This window comes from Arctopsyche grandis, chromosome 1 (genome assembly GCF_051622035.1).
Source record: "Arctopsyche grandis isolate Sample6627 chromosome 1, ASM5162203v2, whole genome shotgun sequence".
NCBI classification, from domain to species: Eukaryota; Metazoa; Arthropoda; class Insecta; order Trichoptera; family Hydropsychidae; genus Arctopsyche; species Arctopsyche grandis.
The window spans coordinates 20,740,981-20,759,013 of NC_135355.1; the positions used below are offsets into that span (position 1 = coordinate 20,740,981).

Consider the following 18,033-nt stretch of genomic DNA (forward strand, 5'->3'; position numbering starts at 1 on the left):
AAATTATCAAATCTTTATAGGTAAATTGAAAGTGTTTTAATACTCGAATAAAATAACGAAAGGAATTTTGAAATATTCAATTTAATAAATATACATTTAAATTTTATTTTATAGCAATTTTTAATATGGCAACTTTAGTATGAGCTGTCAGTGTGACAACTGTGCATTTAGAGGTTATGTTAATAAAATATTATATACCTGGAAGTTATACAGGAAACCTTAACATGGATGCTGACGAAGTACAAAATAGATTGAAGATTTTGGATGGTATTAAAAATAGTTTGGAAATAACGAAAAAAAATGTTTTATTTATTTTACAATCATTTGGATGGAGCAGTCAACATATCAAAAATGAGGTTAAAACATTTTATTTATTTTTAGAAATTGAATTATCGTACAGTTAGTTAAATAGCTCAAGTTTTTAAGATATCAAAGCAATTTTACTTTTTTAGTTATGCAAAAGAAGTGAATGTCCAAACGACACCTCCCACTTAATTGGATCTTCAAAAATGAAAAAACACACTGAAACATGTGGAATGGGACAAAAACAATACAGTCCTTATGATAAACTGTTTCCTGATAATCATATTAAAAACTCTCTCAATACAGTAGTGATAGGTAATCTGTACACTGTTAATACAATACACTGCGGTGATTGAATCCTATTTATTTAATTTATATTATTTTATAACTTAGATTCTGAATTAAGTGCGTCGATTATCGCAAGAGCTGCAGCATTAGATCGTAATTTTGTCAAAGGTATTGAATAGAATATACGAAGAAATTAAAAACAGATAAATCCAGTTTTATTACGAATGATAGAATTCGATTTTAGCATAGCAACATTCGAATGTCTTACTGAATTTATCCAGTTTTTATTCGACCCTCTTGTAAATACTTACAATATTATTTAACATAGTTTAACTTACTTTTTATGTTAAAGGTATTATGCCCTATGCTGTTGACAAACGACCTGTGCCGTTATCAGTCAATCAAATGATGACTATGTACACTACTGATGAACGTAAAGCCATATATGACTATGTTGTATCAAAAACTCCAATCAAAGATTTATCACAACTTTTCCCAAACGTACAGTAAGTGTTTTTCATTCACAAAAGCTATGTGTTTTCATCAGAGTTATACATTTTAATTTTTGACATTAGAAACGATGATGATGTCAAATATCAAACGCACAAGAGCTATCTGGAAGAATTAGCTATGGTGCGGGATATGAAAAGGCGTAGAACTAAATATAAAGTATCAACAAAGGCAAAATCATACACAGAAGTAATGCGAGAAGTGATAGAAAATCAGGTATGATAAATCCTCAAATATAATATATGTATACTTAAATTGCTGATAAAAGCTTATAAAAATAGAATAACTTGTAAAATGTGTATTTTTTAATAGATGCAATCTCACTGTGAATGGACGAAACAATCAAATTTAAAGTCTTCAGCTGGTTTATCCAAACAAAAACACACAGTGAGTAATAAAAGTGATTGCAAAAATATTGATCATAATAAGCCCACAAATGGATCCTCAGAGCTCAATACGTCGAAAAGTTATTTAAAAATTCGCAAGCACAAACACAAAGGTCACAAATCAAAACATAAAAAATCCAGCAAAGAAAAACATTCACGTGGTGATTAAATTTTTTAGAAATAATTCAACAATTTAAAAAACAATATTAAACTTTATTTCTTAAATAAATTCAGATATGATTATATGTAACATGTAATATTGTCATACAGTATAATAAATGCATTACAAAAATTCTTATTATTACTTATTTTCTAAGGCACCATCGAGGAGAATTCTTAAATATAATATGTACTTGCATTCAGTCAATCAGTCATGCCTATAATTATTATATATAAAATATAGATGAAGTAAAAAAAACCGATGACAATAGTCATCAATTCTCAATTGAGCCTTTCATTATTCGTTTTAATATATAATATGAAATACATTTGAACAAAAATTCAGATTCAATTTACAATAAATAAAATTAATTTATATTAATTGGAAGTGTGACATCAAAATACGTATTTAATCTTTCAATTGTAATAACATCAATAAAAAAATGAACAGTTGATAAAGCAATAAATTTCAATGTCAAATAGCCAAATGAATTTTCTAGTGATATTAAATTTATTATGATGCTTTTTACTTAATAAATTATAAAATAGAACATTAAGAGGAATCTGTAAACAAACCAGGATTGAGAAAGCAAATTTTGTTAAAACTCCATCTTTCAATCGATGCATTTTGGACGGAATCGAAGTTGGAAACTATTTGTGGAATGTTCTTCAAATATTCATCAGTCATTCCAAAAAGTTCCTCTACGTTAGTGTTATAAGCATGTTCCATGAATACTTTACACATTGATATTATGAACCAGGAGCCTAATATTTTGTCACGATGCGATGAAAAACCTAAATACATATTTAGATGAGAACTAAAAAATCAGTGTTGATATATAGTAAAATTCAAGTAGATTAATATTTTACCAGGCAATGTTGAATGTACTATTAGTATGTCAGAATATGAACATAATTTTGTTTTTTGATCTTTTCCATCAAGTTGAGTCCTTTCATTTAGTTTTGTTTGAAGTGTCATTTTTTTGAATTGATTTACATCAACATTCTCACATCCACGATCTTCATTTTTACCTCTGCAATGAAATAATATTAAAAAAAACGTAAAAAAGCATCTACATATGTACATATGAGCCGTTATATTTGAAAGTGGCGGAAGTCCAATTTTCAGTTCCAAAAACACTATTTCTGTTTAACTTAATTCACAAATTGTTATCATTTCTTTTAATTCACTAAAACACTATATTTAATGTTTTGCAAAATATTTCTCGAAATGAAGAAAAGTGAATTTATACCACTTTCAAATATACGTCTCATATAATTCAAAAATTTAATAAATAAAAATAAGTATCATATTGATACTGACCGGCATAGTTGAAAGATTATAATTTTTGGCTTATTACGAAGTGCTGGACAATTTATGTTACTGAAGTATTCAAGGATTTTAGAAACCGACATTTGACTTCCATCAGAACATTTTACGTGATTGTTACAATTATCACTAGTTCCATGGCTAGCAATTATCACAAAGACGCAATCGGTTTCTTTCAATTTTGGAGATTTGGTGAAATCTTTTAATGCATTCTCCATTCCCTGGAAATTTAAGACTATAAAAATGTGCACACATTTACTTTAAATCGAAACGGAGAATGTAAAAGAAAAATTACAGATGCTGTCGAATTATTGTGAGAAATAAATTCAGAAAAACCAATTTGATGAAAAAGTGCTTTCAAATTCTGCTCGTCAACATCTGCACCAGTCCTTTTTTCAGTACCATCTTCGAAGTCAATATTATTTATAAGCAAAGTCATTCCTCTGTTTCTCGATTTTGTAAAATAGCAACCAATTAGACTGTTGTGACTTTCATTGAATGTGGTAGACTTTTTTACTTTAATTTCAATTGGTTTATCATCACTAGGTAGGTTGTTCACATTTGATGTGGGTAATACTGGCTGAGGTTTATCTAAAATAAAAAAAATAAATATTCAAAATATTGACACAATCAGAAGTGTGGATGTGGAATCATTAAAATCAAGCGATACTGATTCCTATCTCGTATTAATTTATTTTTAATTAATAATGCACGTGAATATTGAATACTACCTCGTTACATATTTGTAACGACTCGTTACTAACGAGGGTGACTCGCCGATACACAGTGTATGCAGATCTGAGACGCAATGTTTCTATTTTTACAAGCTTTATATTACTCTCATGCTAAAGTCAAATTGAGGAAAGGTTTAAATAAAAGTTAAGGACAAAAATTTAAAAAAAATTGACATAAATTAGAGTTCAGATTGTGGGAACATGTTGGAATCGCGTTTTAGCTACTCCATAGCCCTGCTATCAAATAATCCAAATAAAAAACGAAAATAAAATATCCATTACCATTTACTCTTGATTCAGACAAACTAACAAATTCTTGGGGTTTTACATTCAAATAGTGTTTGTCATCTAATAAAGTAACGAGTGACCAATTTCCTGCCTCATTCAAAGCTTCCACAAGTTTATCAAATGCATCTGGACCCCGACGTGGCAGATCCAAAAAAAGTTCACGTTTGTTTTCACGTTCAGTTTTTGTTGCATTCTAAAATCAAAAAATTCAAAATTAGTTTATAAATACGTATTACATATACTAAGTGCACCAGTAATCAGTGGAGTACTAGGACTTTTGGACCCGCAGTAAAAAATCATCAACGATGCTCTTATTATTTTAATGCCTGGTGATTTCTTTTGCGTATAAAATTTTTTCAATGCACTTTTGAAGAATTTTTGTGTGGACGTGAAGAAGGGTTTCTAGATTGGAGTGAAATTAGCAATTAGTAGTAGTGGTAAAAGTACTTTATTGTTCACACCTTGGATAGCCAACTTCGAATGAACCAATGGAGCAATCCGCCGATCTTTTATATTAAACGTACATATATTCAATGCAGTGAGATCTATCAGTCAATTAGTCGTGAGATTGGATGATGAGTGCTGATCACCCACTGCCAGTGGTGTCACCCCAATTTTGGAACAACGGTTTTCCAATTTATATATATATATATATATATATATATATATATATATATATATATATATATATATATATATATATATATATATATGTATGTATGTATGTATGTATATATATATATATATATATATATATATATATATATATATATATATATATATATATATATATATATATATATATATATATATATATATATATATATGTATGTATGTATGTATGTATATATATATATATATATATATATATATATATATATATATATATATATATATGTATATATATATATATATATATATATATATATATATATATATATATATATATATATATATATATATTTATATGTTACAGTTGAAGTGTATCTTCCAGTTATAATATATTTTGTCTAGTTGAAATATATTTCATCTAACATGGTACCAACTACCGTTATAGTTGAAGTGTATTTTCAGTTGTAATATATTTTTACTAGTTGGAATACATTCCGTCTAACCCACGTAAGTTGATTAACATGGCGAATTACATTCCAACTGGTCAAAATATATTACAACTGAAAATACACTTCAATTATAAGTTTGTACCAGGTTAGATGGAGAGGTTAGGTTTTCGTGAAAACGTCACTCGACTAATAAATTGAGTTGGAAAGTCAAATTTTTGTTTTGAACACATTCTTAGAGTTATCGCAATACGGTATTCATTTCCTTTATTCGTAACAACTTATAATAATAATAACACTGAGCAACAAAAAATCACGTTTTTGAGTTACCAGAGCGGAGACTAACCAATCTTTACTAACTTTGACCCAATGAATTCGAATATGATAATTATTTTTGTTGGTTGATGATCGTTTACGAGATATGAGCGTTTAAAAAAATGCGCGATTTTTACAGCTTTTTGGCTTTTGCGGTCTTTAACTCAAAATCTAGTATTGGAATCAATAGTCAGATGTTTTTCCTATTGATAGTGATACTTCATTGCTTTAAAATACTTATTTTTCGTCCAAGGCATTCAATCGTGAAAATTAAATTTAAATTAAAATAAATTTCAATTTTTAATTTTCCTTCCCAATCGACATTACACTAACACAATAAAGATAAAAATATTTTGTCCTCTTTTAATCTAAATCTAAAAATATTATTATGTAAATGAAAATAAAGTCTAACAATTCAATTGAGTAAAACCAAAATAAAAATAAGTCCGTTTCGAATTGAAGAATGTGCCAAACTGAAAGAAGAAGAATTTTGCATGTGTTTGAAAAAAAATTGGAGTCTTCAGCTTTATTTGGATAATGACGCAATAAATTTTATGACTTTTATTGGGAAGCATGATACCGAGTGTCCAAAAAAAGGTATTTTCTCTTTCCTGCTATGTAATCGACTGCGAACTTTTCGAAGTTGTAACCGTCGAAAACAATTTTCAAGATTTGTATAATTTTTGACAAAAATTATATGAATTTTTAGATTTCTAACAGTGGGTTTCCAGAAACTCGGAGAAACTATTAGAACGAAATCACATAGGAAGGAACGCGGCACATGGTTTTTTTTAGATACTTTTAAACATGCGAAAAAAATGTGGCATGCCCAGCACTTATTCAAGGCACGCCCATAGGCAGTGGTCGATAACGGTGTATCTCATATTTGAAGAAATGTAGCAAAATCGTAGGTTTCCTGTGATTTTGCCTTTAGGGTGACACCACTGCCCACTGGTCGACGAGGTCTGATCGTCCAATCTCCACGTTACAGTACTTAAACCATTCATCATCCACTGCAGAATGAAGGCCTCCTCAACTCGCTTTCATTCGTTTATGTTCAGAGGAATATTCATCTACAGCATTTAAGTCTCTCTTCCACCTTTTGTTCATTCATCTAGCCAGATGACCTGCTCATTGTCATTGTAATTTCTTCAAATACTTAATACTTACTTACTTCAAATACTAAGCATTAAGTCGTCATACATACACACATACATATATTGAATTAATGTATGCCTGATTATTAAATTGAAGCACAGATTATCATTGACAAAATATTTGTAATATAAATATCTTGCCACTTTTGAAGGAACAGTCTTACTAGCGAGGACAAGAATCGGGTCAAGATAACCGCCATTAGTTGAAAGAACGAGAAAGAAATTTTACTCGAATAAAATTAAGTTAGCTTTAAATTTGTATAGATTTAAAGCACATTTGAGCAGGGATTTTTAAATCCTCTTACATGTATGTAGTTTTATTTTATTTGCCAATTGCTTCTTTCGTATCTTGCATAAATAGAGCGAATCAAAGAAAAATAAAATTGAGTTGAAAGAATACCCGGTACTTTTCAGCCATGGCCTCAGTGAATACATCTTTCTCAATAAGAGCTGGAAGCAGGTCTTTGAGCGAAGTTTGCTCCACCAGTGACGACAAATTGTATTTCAGGCGATTTCTGTGGTCCTCTTGCATGGTCTCTTCGATGAATGCTGGTTGCTGATTGATGACTGATGACACCAGCTGACAGCAACAAACCGTCAAATGCCAGCTGCTACTGATACGATTCGACAAGTTTAGACATGAATCACGAACGATTATTTGGTCCAAAAACGTCACATTACACGCTTGTGCAAATATAATATAATATTGTGTATTAAAAATATTGCATCATTATTTTGACAAACTATGAAATAGAAATAAGAATGTGCTTTTAATTAAAAAAAACGAATAAAAATACTTTCAAAAGTTTATTTGGACATTATTAGAATATAACGACATACAAATACAACACATCGACTACAATACTTGCTGCAGTCGTTGGTTATTTTGATTGGGTGATGGATTTAAATCCTTGGTTAGTCACTACTTTTTAATAGTGAACAGAAGCATCATCGCGGATGCAAAAGGTAAGAGATATACGATAGACGATAGTTGCTGCCAACAGTAAACGGACTATTCCGCACATTTTGATTGCGCGCATAGCAATCGTTGCTACGAAAATTGCGAATATCGAATATCTGGAACTCGAGATCTCGTTAGTATGATAGTTCGTGTGGCTAACTCTCGATGGATGGGTGCCAATTCTCAATGGGTCTCGAAATTTTCGGGTGCCAGATGTTCTGTGATCGAGATTTTAGTGACGTTTGCGAGATCGCTTTTTGCGGAATACTCACCGAACCGTTGCCAACAACTACGGTAAACGGATTATCTGGCACTTGAGGCCTCACTAGCACAATATTTCGCGCGATTGATGGAATTCTGGGTGCCAGATGTTCTGTGATCGAGATTTTAGTGACGTTTGCGAGATCGCTTTTTGCGGAATACTCACCGAATCGTTGCCAACAACTACGGTAAACGGATTATCTGGCACTTGAGGCCTCGCTAGTACAATATTTCGCGCGATTGATGGAATTTCTGGGTGCCAGATGTTCCGTGATCGAGATCGCTTTTTGCGGAATAATCACCAAACCAACAACTACATATGTGGTTCGGTGATTACTAGGCAAATGTGAACCGGTCGCTCTAGATCGGTCACGCGTGAACACCCGTCACACTAAAACTGGTCACACCCTAAAACTGGTCACGAGAAAACTGGTCACACCCTAAAATCGGTCACGAGAAAACTGGTTGAGCGATATATTAAGTGATAATAAAATAATGAAAGTTAAAACAGAACATGCCCAATTTAAATAAATTTTTGAGATTGACCTAAAATTAGATCATCAAAAATCACATACAGGTAATCCTCGACTTTTGTTTGTTGAAGATGTTTTGACTTACGAAGATACGCACTAAGATCGAAAAAAAATCAAAGAATTATTATTTTTACTTCCCCGTAATGCGCAGTTACTGAGAATATCTCATGTATTAGTATGGGTGACCGAGCAATCGTCGCAATCCGGTGCGTTGTCGGTATATCAATCGAAATTTTTTTAGTCTTTAATTGTTTCTCTCGTCGAAATAAATCAATTAATTAAATCATTTCAGAGGTAAAATTTATCGGATAATGTCTTCAATTGTTTCTCTCGTCGAAATAAATCAAATAATTAAATCCATCTCAGAGGTAAAATTTATCGGATAATGTGATTATTAATTTTATTTCGACGAAAGAAAAAAAAACCCTTTGACAAATCACCGACAGTTTTTTTGTTTAATGTTTCATCGACGGTGGAAACATAGTAGTATATCGTGACGACTTTGAATAAGAAATAACAAGGTTTTTTTCGTTCGTAATCAGAGAAATTATAATATTTCTCTGGTTGTAATGCGTATCGTCGTAATTCAAAACATCAACGATGATCTAATTTTAGCTCAACCTCGCTCTTTAGCTTAAATTTTTTAATTTAATTTTTATTTCGATATTTTGTACGCTACTGGTTTTAAAAGTTGGCCCAAAATCGTCGTTGGTTTGGTGCGTACCGATCATAAGAGGCACCTTAAATGGTAGGAATTTATCTAGCGCTTTTATAAATTATTTTAGAATCTGAAATATTACTTACACAAAACAAAAATATAAATTTAAAAATGATTTAAATTAAAAGATAAAATCAAACTTCATTGAAATTAAATGAAAATTTTATTCAGCATTTAGCAACATATGAAAATATAATAAATTATTGTATAGCATTTGGCAATATATATGTAAATATATTTTAATAAATTCGGTAAATACATATTTTAAATGAAAAAAATCATCACTGGTTTGAATGAAATCAGTCAAAAAAATTACCAAATTCCACGAGATCTAGGTATGTATGTGTTTTAAAGAAATAATTATGCGACAGATGAATGTTACTTATTATAAATTTCACTGTTTATGTTTTTAAATCTATCATAAATATTAGATCATCATTTGCATGTCTTTCCTTTTCCTAACTGAGTAATAGTAATTACAATATGTAATTGCAAATAAAGTACAATATGTAATTGCAAATTAGAAGTTTGAAGGGAAGTATGCATGTATAAAAAAAAGAACCTCAATTCTCAATTTATTTCCTACAATTGACAACGCACTGATATATGTATGTATTTTACATAAGTTTCAGAAAATTTAAATTCGTTTAAGGGAATATTTTACGTAACAATACCATACAGTCATTATTAAAAACTAATTAATACACAGCCACACATAAAATGAAAATACATACAACTGATTATTAAAATCCAAAATCAACACGTATCTTGTAATCATAAATAAATTAGACAAAAATATGAAATATTGTTTAATTCAACTTGCAATCTGGAGATTTGACACAAAACAACTTGAAAAGTTAATCGCTATATTTTAAAATTCATTAATTAATTAAGACGATAAAAAAATATACATACATACGATATATGCACATCAAACGACAGCAAAAAAATATTTTGGTAAAAATGTCATTGCAATTTTTGCACTGATAAAAAAATGACATGTCTAGTAGAAATTTTTATGCCTTTATTTATTCCTAAAAATTTAAGACAATTGTGTTTTTACGAATAGCATAATTTAACATACAGTTAAATTTTCAGATAAAATACACCTAATATTCATTGATATACAGTTTCGTTTCAATAATGAAATTCTACAAATGAGAAAGCATTATCTATTCAAATAAAATCATTCGAATGAATTTTGGTAATTGATAAAAAATGGATACTCTTTATATACACACATTATAAAATGAGATTTCAACACGGAAATTGATTATAAAAAAATATTGCATATTTTGAGCATAAATTACGACGAGACAACGCTCAATACAATATGTATATGTAGATTTTATTTTTAAAATCTTTAAAAAATTCACTATCATCTGTTTATGTACGCAATTGATTAAGATTTCATTAAAATACAAAGATTGAAAGCTTTATGAAAAATTTGTATACTTTATGGCATTTTAAAATATCTTTCCCAAGGAGAGTATATTTTTTTCAAACGCACTAAACCTTACACATCCAAACATTCAACAGCTGCACAAATTATTTTAATACGCCTAGAGACCCTTAATAGCGATACATTTACAATTAGAGATGTAACCCCCACAACTCGAGTGTTATCGTAACCCTTTGTAAGTTATGGATATTTTATTACAGCACTGCACTTTTACGAATGTGCATGTGTCAGTTATAACGAAAGTGTTAAAAGTTTCTAAGTACCTAAAATTTTTAATTTCAAACTAATTTTTCAAGTAGGTACACAATATTACGTATCTATTACAATATGCATATTAATTCTGAAGAAATAACACTTTCCTTTCTAATTTTATTCGCCTTTACAATGATATCTTGACATATGTATGCATGTACATATGTACCAGATTTTATGAATATTCTTTTGCATTTAAAAATTTAAAAAAACTATATAACATATTGAACCTGTTAAAGAAAACTAAATTAAATATACAAGTAAATTCAATAAGTATCGCGTAAGGTTTAAACAAATATACAAATTCAAACATCAAATACGACTGCTTATTCACTGACCCAAGGTTTATCGACATTGGATTCATCAGAAAATTTTCAATGTTGACACATTGTGAAAAATTTTTGAGTTAAAATTTGTTAACACTATGTCGGCCGCTGACTCATATTTGTATCATGTTGGGTGCGCAACGCTTAGTGTCGGCTAATGCATATATGATTCACGACTGCGCGAACTTTTTCAGTCCACTGATATATGTTTGTATCACGTTTTCGTCATAAACGAAAACGTGATGACGTTTATGACGAAAACGTGATACAAAATTGTATCATCGTTCACAAAATATTGACGAAAACGACATACAAAAATATATCAGTGAACTGAAACAGTTCGCGCAGTCGTGAATCATATATGTGTCAGCGGCCAGTAAGCGTTGTGCACCCAACATGATACAAATATGAGTCAGCGGCCGTCATAGTGTTAATAAGTCGAAAGTCGATATCCCAGATTTTGAAAAATCAATGTAAACTCATTTGAAATCTTAACACGTTAATTTTAATAAGATAATGCAAAAAATCAAATATAAATCTTATTTTTCATCACAGTTTGTATACAATTAAGCTTCCACCCATTGAAAAAAAAAAATGAAGAGATAATACTGAGAACATAAATAAGACGATGTATGTAATTAAATATGTAAAGGTATACAGGTTTTTATTAAGCTTAATATAGAACAATTTTGTTATATAAAAACCGCTTTTGTAGAAAATTGTGCCCTAAATGAAGTCCTGTACAAGTGATAAAAAAAATTACAATGTAAAAACTTTATCAAAGGCAGTATGCTAATGTATAAATCTTAAATTTAGATTCATGCACTAAAAATCATTAGAATAGCATTAATTTTAAATCACAGGAAACTGTTTCAACCCTTTATGATACATCAGATTTTAAAATAAATCAAATTTGATATCTTCAAAAGTTTCAAGCAGCTTCTCAATTCTCATTGTATGTATATTAATTTACACATATTCAATAAAAAGCATTAACTATATAAATAGCATTTAAAAAAATAAACGATGCACAATTTTCACAATGGAAGTTAATTTTCAGGAAGAATAAAGTGCAACAATCAAATCGAAAAAAACGTAGCTACATATTGAAAAAATAATCTTAATAATATCACAAAAGTTATATATTATATATACGCTGTAGTATTTTTAAGAATCAAAATTTATTGAATACTTAACCCTGAATTGCTCAATGAAATATTAAAACAGAAACATTGCCGCATCTTTGGATGTAGTAAAATAAACGACGTGTGCAATCTGCAATAATGGTCCCATGTAATTCAAACTTAGTATACTGCAAAATTTCACCGCTCCAAAACAGTTTTGGTAATTTAAGACTAGAATAAATTAGTAACAAGCGAGTAATATGTGTATAATGTATAAAGACTAACAACTTACGGAATACTTTTTAAACATACTTAAAAAACCCTCATTATTAATTTGAGTATATTTACACAATTTTTAACGCTAACGCTCAATAAATGTCATCAATTTATATTCAATAAAAATGAATAATTATGAAAAAAATTACGATTTTAACAAATCATAATATTCGGATGCCTTTTAAAATTAAATTTTTGCCACCATTGGCTGTGAGCAGTCTATTGTGAAACATCGGTTTGTTCGCCTTTATTGCTACTGTTTTCATCCGTGACGTCCGACATCACATAAGTGGAATTTTTTTCGAGTTGAGAGTATTCGTCGTATGCTCTATCGTTTGCAGTTTTCTTGAAAAAGACATTTGCTCCTCTATATGTGTATTGACTTTCGTCAAGGTTGTATCTAAGTCCGAGAACAATATTTAAAGCTGACGAGTCATAGCTGTGACAACCAGAATATCTATATTGAGGCTTTTTATCAAATCTACAGCCTTCAGATTGTGCACCTGAAACAATACGATAGAACACAATAAAATATAATCTAAAAGGTCAACGAAACATATTGATCAGTGTGGAGATTACCAATTGGAAATATGCAATCTTGGGTCAACGCGCATTGAACCCAGGGTAGCATAATATATTTTGTTATCACATTGGATCGCACAATCACCAGCTGTATCACTTTTACCATGGGTAAAAATAAGAAATTATCTGCATCGGTGTGAAAATATTCAAACATCTTCGGATGTGTAAGAGAAGAGACAGCAGGTCGAGTGGCCCATGCGATGATGCCAATGCCATCTGCTGCAGCTCTGTGCAATTCATTAATTTTAGCAGGTTCGCCAATGAATCGTTGATCGCATTCTAAGAATACGATGGCTCCAACTTTACTTAAAGCATCCTGTAAAAAAAATATTTGTGATTTTTAATCAATGATAAATATTATCAATCAATCAAGTGTTGCAAATTGAACGTTGAATTTAAATTTATTGTCTTCTCGCGCGATTCCGACTACGACTAGAGATCAGTTGAAGGAATTCTAGTACCGGTACTGTTTTTGGGAGTGAAAAATCGACTTTAGGTACTAGTGATAGTACCAAAATATTTATGCTGTCTTTGGTATATTTTTATTTTCGTCTTTATGTCAAGTTTCATTATTTATTATTCGTATTTTATGTTAGAACGTCAATAAATTATTTTATGGTACAAACTTTTGAAGAAACTATTGTATTATTGTACATTTTGCGAACAATTAAAAAAATATTAGCTAATTATATAAAAATAGGATTATTTATAGTTTACTAGTGTCTTCCCCCCCCCCCCCCCCCGGCTTTACTCGGTATTTGCAATATAAACCGCTTAAACATGGCCAATCTAATAGTAAACATTTTATTAAATTTATTTGAATAGTTTTATTTTATTTCAATTTATTTGTGTACTCATTTGTTTTTTATTAAATTGAACTTCACGGATTCTACAACACTAACAAACAAACATACATACAAAGTCTCTGTCGACATTATATATTAGATTTGCAATAACAATACAATTTAATCGACGAATGAAAATTACCATCTAGTTGATGTATGACCCTAAATAAAATAAAAATTATGGCATCATATTCATACTATAAAAAAGATTTCATTTAAAACTTAGATAAAGTAAAAATACATGATTGCAAAAAATTATATTTGTATTTGATAAATATTAATTTGTTTAATTAATTTTTGGAACAAATATTTTAAGATGCTAAATTTTATCCCAGTAAAAAAGATACCGCAGATTTTATTAAATTGGGGTACTTTGAAAAAATAAACTGCCCCTTCTGGTCGGCAGATCTTTATCAAATTTATTGTATTACCCAATCTTCAGCTGAAACTTATAGAAATGAAATTTCAGTTCGATATGTTGAATGGTTTCCGAGAAAAACAAAAAACACGAAACCCAAGAGTAAAAGTACTACTTCCAATTTATTGATATCAAAATCAGTCAAAATCTCAAGGTCGAATTTTCTAATGATCATAAAACTTCATCTATTGATACGTATATTTATAGATAAAGTAAAAAAGCATTCATGCATATGTATGTAGTATGTGGCTATATTTTTCAATCATTTTATACCTGAATTATTAAAGGTCGATATGCGTGAAGTCTCTCTTCTGACACATGTGATGGAAAAACGGACAAATCGAAATTTATTATCATACATTTTGAACTATTACAGTATGTCTGCACCTAAAAATGTACATACAAATTTTAGTTTTAAAAAAATTAATCATTTTTTAAAAGAAAAACATTTATAATGACATTGACTTTATCAATATTTACTTTGTTTAGTGAATATTTGGAAAGTCCCAGATCGTATAAGATAAGCGTGTGATTTGGCAGTTTTGATCCGATATTTCGCACCAGTCCGATGGCTTGCACATATTGACCATCGAAAACGTAGCTTACTATTGCCGGCACGGAAGTATTGTGCCATTCTTCAGTCTTTCCTACGAGACCTAACAGGTTGAGATATTTTTCATCTGCTTGTAAATGTTTTTCTTCGGCTTCCTTTAAGTTTTCCTAAAATGAAGCGAGTATTGGATCAAAATAAATTTTATACACACATTTGTATACATATGTACAGCGAAATCAATGAACGTTTGGACTAACTTGAAAATATCTGATCTGTTGATGAGTCTGTGTCACAATATGCTGGAGCGAATCGGGTCGTTGGGAATTTATTATGATGAGCAACAAGCCGGTCACTAAAACGGACAGTATAAGGAAGGTCTTGGTTCTCATGGCTAGAACACATACCTGAAATTGAAATATAAAAATATAAATAAAGGTATTCAAATAGCATTGAGAGCTTGAATATTAATATTAACAATGGCTAAAATTATAGAATTGGTCGATATCCAACATACATACATAATGAATAAATCTAAATAGAATGAATTGAAAGAAAAAATGGTACTTTCCCATTATCCAGAGGCATTTCTTTTAAACATAATGTTATTTTTTTATTAAAAATAAAACCTAACCTCTTATTTCAATAATTGAATAAACTTATGTAATAATTTTAAATTAAATATTATATAATAATTCAGATTCCAAAGGGCAAAATTTTTTGTTTGCGTCCAAAAGTGACTCGAATATATTGTCGTTTCTGACCAGCTCTCCCCAAATGAATTCGACTTCAAATGATGATCGATAGTTTTTCAGTGTGGTTAATTAGGCCACCGTATTTATGTATACTTGACCCTCTGAGTATGGACACCAGGTTAGGGATCAACCAAAATGTAGCTCTTATTGACTTTATAATGTTCAAATCCAGTTTTTTTCCAATCATTGAACTGCGGTCAGCCACTTTGACCCTCAAATTGGTTAATCTTCTGACACAGTTTTCCAAAAATCCACTGTTGAGGAAGTTCTCTATCGACAATATTCTTTCTCTTTGTAAAGAAGCTTTCGACAATTGATCTTTTGTCTTCTATATTTTATTTGGGCCGTTTGTTAAAATTCCCAGTGCATTTTTCTTACAATTTAATCTCTCAATTTTCTAGACCAACAATATAATAATCGAATGGCCATCACAAATATCCAAAACTACTTTTGCCCAACCAATATCCATATGGGATTTTGACATTCTTTCGACATGACAATTAGAGATTCATTTAATGTTTTCTTGCACATAACATCATTGTTGCCAAGATTCCTCGTTTTTGTAAGAATGGCATGCCATCTCCTTTGTTAATTGAGTGAATAAGTTATTTTTTAAATACAAAAAATATATATATATATATATATATATATATATATATATATATATATATATATATATATATATATATATATTTTGTTTAAGAAGTGTCTATACAATGGGAAAGTAACGAAAAGTGAAAGCATACAATTAAAAAATATATATAACCTTGGAATAATATTAATTTTATTGTGATTGCAGACTAAGAGTGGTTAAAATTAAATGTTTTTTTAACTACATACATACATATATAAATGAATGTTTTTATATCTTACATTTTTTAGACTTGCTCATGGAACAACACTAAAATTTACACAAATTGTACATCTATTTGATTGACTTGTACGCCTGCAACGAGTCTACCATTTTCAATCAACCATTTAGTTAGAACTAAAAATAAAAACGTACAATAGATAAGGGAAGGAAAAATGCGTAAAAAAATCCACATATATTCCATAGCAGTGCTGTGACAGCACTTGCACAATCGAATGGATCAATTGTGCAATTTGAATCATCGAAAGATGAATAATGAAATAAGATGATTAAATATGTACATTTGAATAATTTGATTAGAAATAAAAAGTAGTCATTTGGAAAGTAATCCGTAATCCAATTCGTACAGTAGAGTATGCGAAGTGACGAGTGACGAGTGACAGGAGAGTGAGCGTTGGCGGGGGCGGGGGCGCGGGGCGCGGGGCGAAGACGGGAGCGGGAGGGGAGGGGAGGGGGGAGAAGATACCTGGTGGGAGTATCCTTGGGGGCGCCGACGCCGGCCGCAGCCGCACTCCAACACCAGATCAATAACACTCGCCAATAACACTGCCAAATACGGCCATTATCGTTATCATTGGCTCGACTCTTTTGGCTTTTGCCCATTCTCTTTTCTCTTTATGACCTCATCTTCATCCAATTATTGCACACACTCGAAACAGAAAATGCATCGGACCAGAACGTTGCAAACTAAAAAGTCTTTAATTTTTTTGTCGTTGCAGTTACTCGGTTCACGACGCGTTCTCACTGCTTTGTAACTGCACGAACTGTTACTACAACTTGGTGAGTACGGGGCCTTATATTGTCAGCCTTTATTTAGTATGAGGCTTACGCAAAATGTACATAAATATATGTCAGTGGCGTGCGCTGAAATTCTCTCTATTTTTGTCGTACAGCCTTACTTAATGTGCACGAACGGGATACAAGAGGAGCAGTCTGTTCCTCTTGTATCCTGCTCGTGCACATTAAGTAAGACTGTACGACAAAAAGAGAGAATTTCAGCGCACGACACTGATATATGTATCGCAGGAATCCCCAACCCCGTGCCCGTGGGCACCATGGCGCTCGCTGACTGATTTGTGTGTGCTCGCCACTATTCGATAGTTACTGAACTTTTTTATTCTAATTTTATTTTTATGAGTCTCTAAATTACTTATTTAATAATTATGTAATTCGAACTCATTTGTCGGCATAATTCGACATGTTTATGTTGTCAACACTGCACTGGCTACTTAGTGTAGTTGAAATTATAAGTTCTGTTAACTTATTTCTGTCTCGTGCATTTCCCAAATATGAAGGAAATGGCAGATGACAGTGAATCCAACGTATCATTATTGGTTGAACAACTTCGAATGTTTCAAGATTAGTTTGAAAAGAGATTTCAGCAGTTAACTATAATCGGATCAATGGTCTCATATCAGATGAGGACTTCTGAAATACAGTAGATCAGCGGTTTCCAAACTGGGAGGCGCGCCTCCCAGGGGAGGCGCGGACTATTGCCAGGGAAGGCACCAAAACTTTTTAATAAAAAAATAATTTTCATACCATAATATCTACAAATAAATAAAACTTCA

The 18,033-nt window shown here is 30.7% G+C and overlaps 3 protein-coding genes across 7 annotated transcripts; 1 reads left to right on the forward strand and 2 right to left on the reverse strand.

The window, feature by feature from the left end:
• Positions 1-125: 125 nt before the first annotated feature.
• Positions 126-1,929, forward strand: LOC143912438 (U11/U12 small nuclear ribonucleoprotein 48 kDa protein-like). The gene is made up of 6 exons (XM_077431728.1): positions 126-356; positions 453-618; positions 697-759; positions 944-1,097; positions 1,167-1,317; positions 1,414-1,929. The coding sequence occupies exons 1-6, from the start codon at positions 177-179 to the stop codon at positions 1,654-1,656; spliced, it is 957 nt and encodes a 318-aa protein (XP_077287854.1). The 5' UTR covers positions 126-176; the 3' UTR covers positions 1,657-1,929.
• On the reverse strand, positions 1,805-7,178 carry Dronc (Death regulator Nedd2-like caspase). 2 transcript variants are annotated; one of them, XM_077431715.1, is made up of 7 exons: positions 6,929-7,178; positions 3,993-4,191; positions 3,272-3,567; positions 2,971-3,197; positions 2,517-2,680; positions 2,223-2,441; positions 1,805-1,864 (listed from the first exon to the last, which is right to left on the reverse strand). In XM_077431715.1, the coding sequence occupies exons 1-7, from the start codon at positions 7,058-7,060 to the stop codon at positions 1,851-1,853; spliced, it is 1,251 nt and encodes a 416-aa protein (XP_077287841.1). In that variant the 5' UTR covers positions 7,061-7,178; the 3' UTR covers positions 1,805-1,850. The 2 variants fall into 2 exon arrangements, with proteins under 2 accessions (XP_077287841.1, XP_077287832.1); XM_077431706.1 differs by lacking the exon at positions 1,805-1,864 and having other exon boundaries at positions 2,072-2,441.
• A 1,965-nt stretch (positions 7,179-9,143) lies between these two features.
• LOC143912448 (uncharacterized) lies at positions 9,144-17,004 on the reverse strand. Of its 4 annotated transcripts, none has more exons than XR_013260639.1 (7): positions 16,929-16,998; positions 15,097-15,243; positions 14,767-15,006; positions 14,560-14,673; positions 13,021-13,339; positions 12,197-12,944; positions 9,144-11,149 (listed from the first exon to the last, which is right to left on the reverse strand). XR_013260639.1 is itself a non-coding variant. In XM_077431760.1 (7 exons), exons 3-7 carry the CDS (start codon positions 15,226-15,228, stop codon positions 12,661-12,663), a joined length of 1,089 nt encoding a protein of 362 aa, XP_077287886.1. In that variant the 5' UTR covers positions 15,229-15,243; positions 16,465-16,579; positions 16,744-17,004; the 3' UTR covers positions 11,589-12,660. The 4 variants fall into 4 exon arrangements, 3 of the variants coding, with proteins under 3 accessions (XP_077287866.1, XP_077287886.1, XP_077287877.1); XM_077431760.1 differs by lacking the exon at positions 9,144-11,149 and adding an exon at positions 16,465-16,579 and having other exon boundaries at positions 11,589-12,944; positions 16,744-17,004; XM_077431751.1 differs by lacking the exon at positions 9,144-11,149 and adding an exon at positions 16,465-16,579 and having other exon boundaries at positions 11,677-12,944.
• Between the last annotated feature and the right edge of the window lie 1,029 nt (positions 17,005-18,033).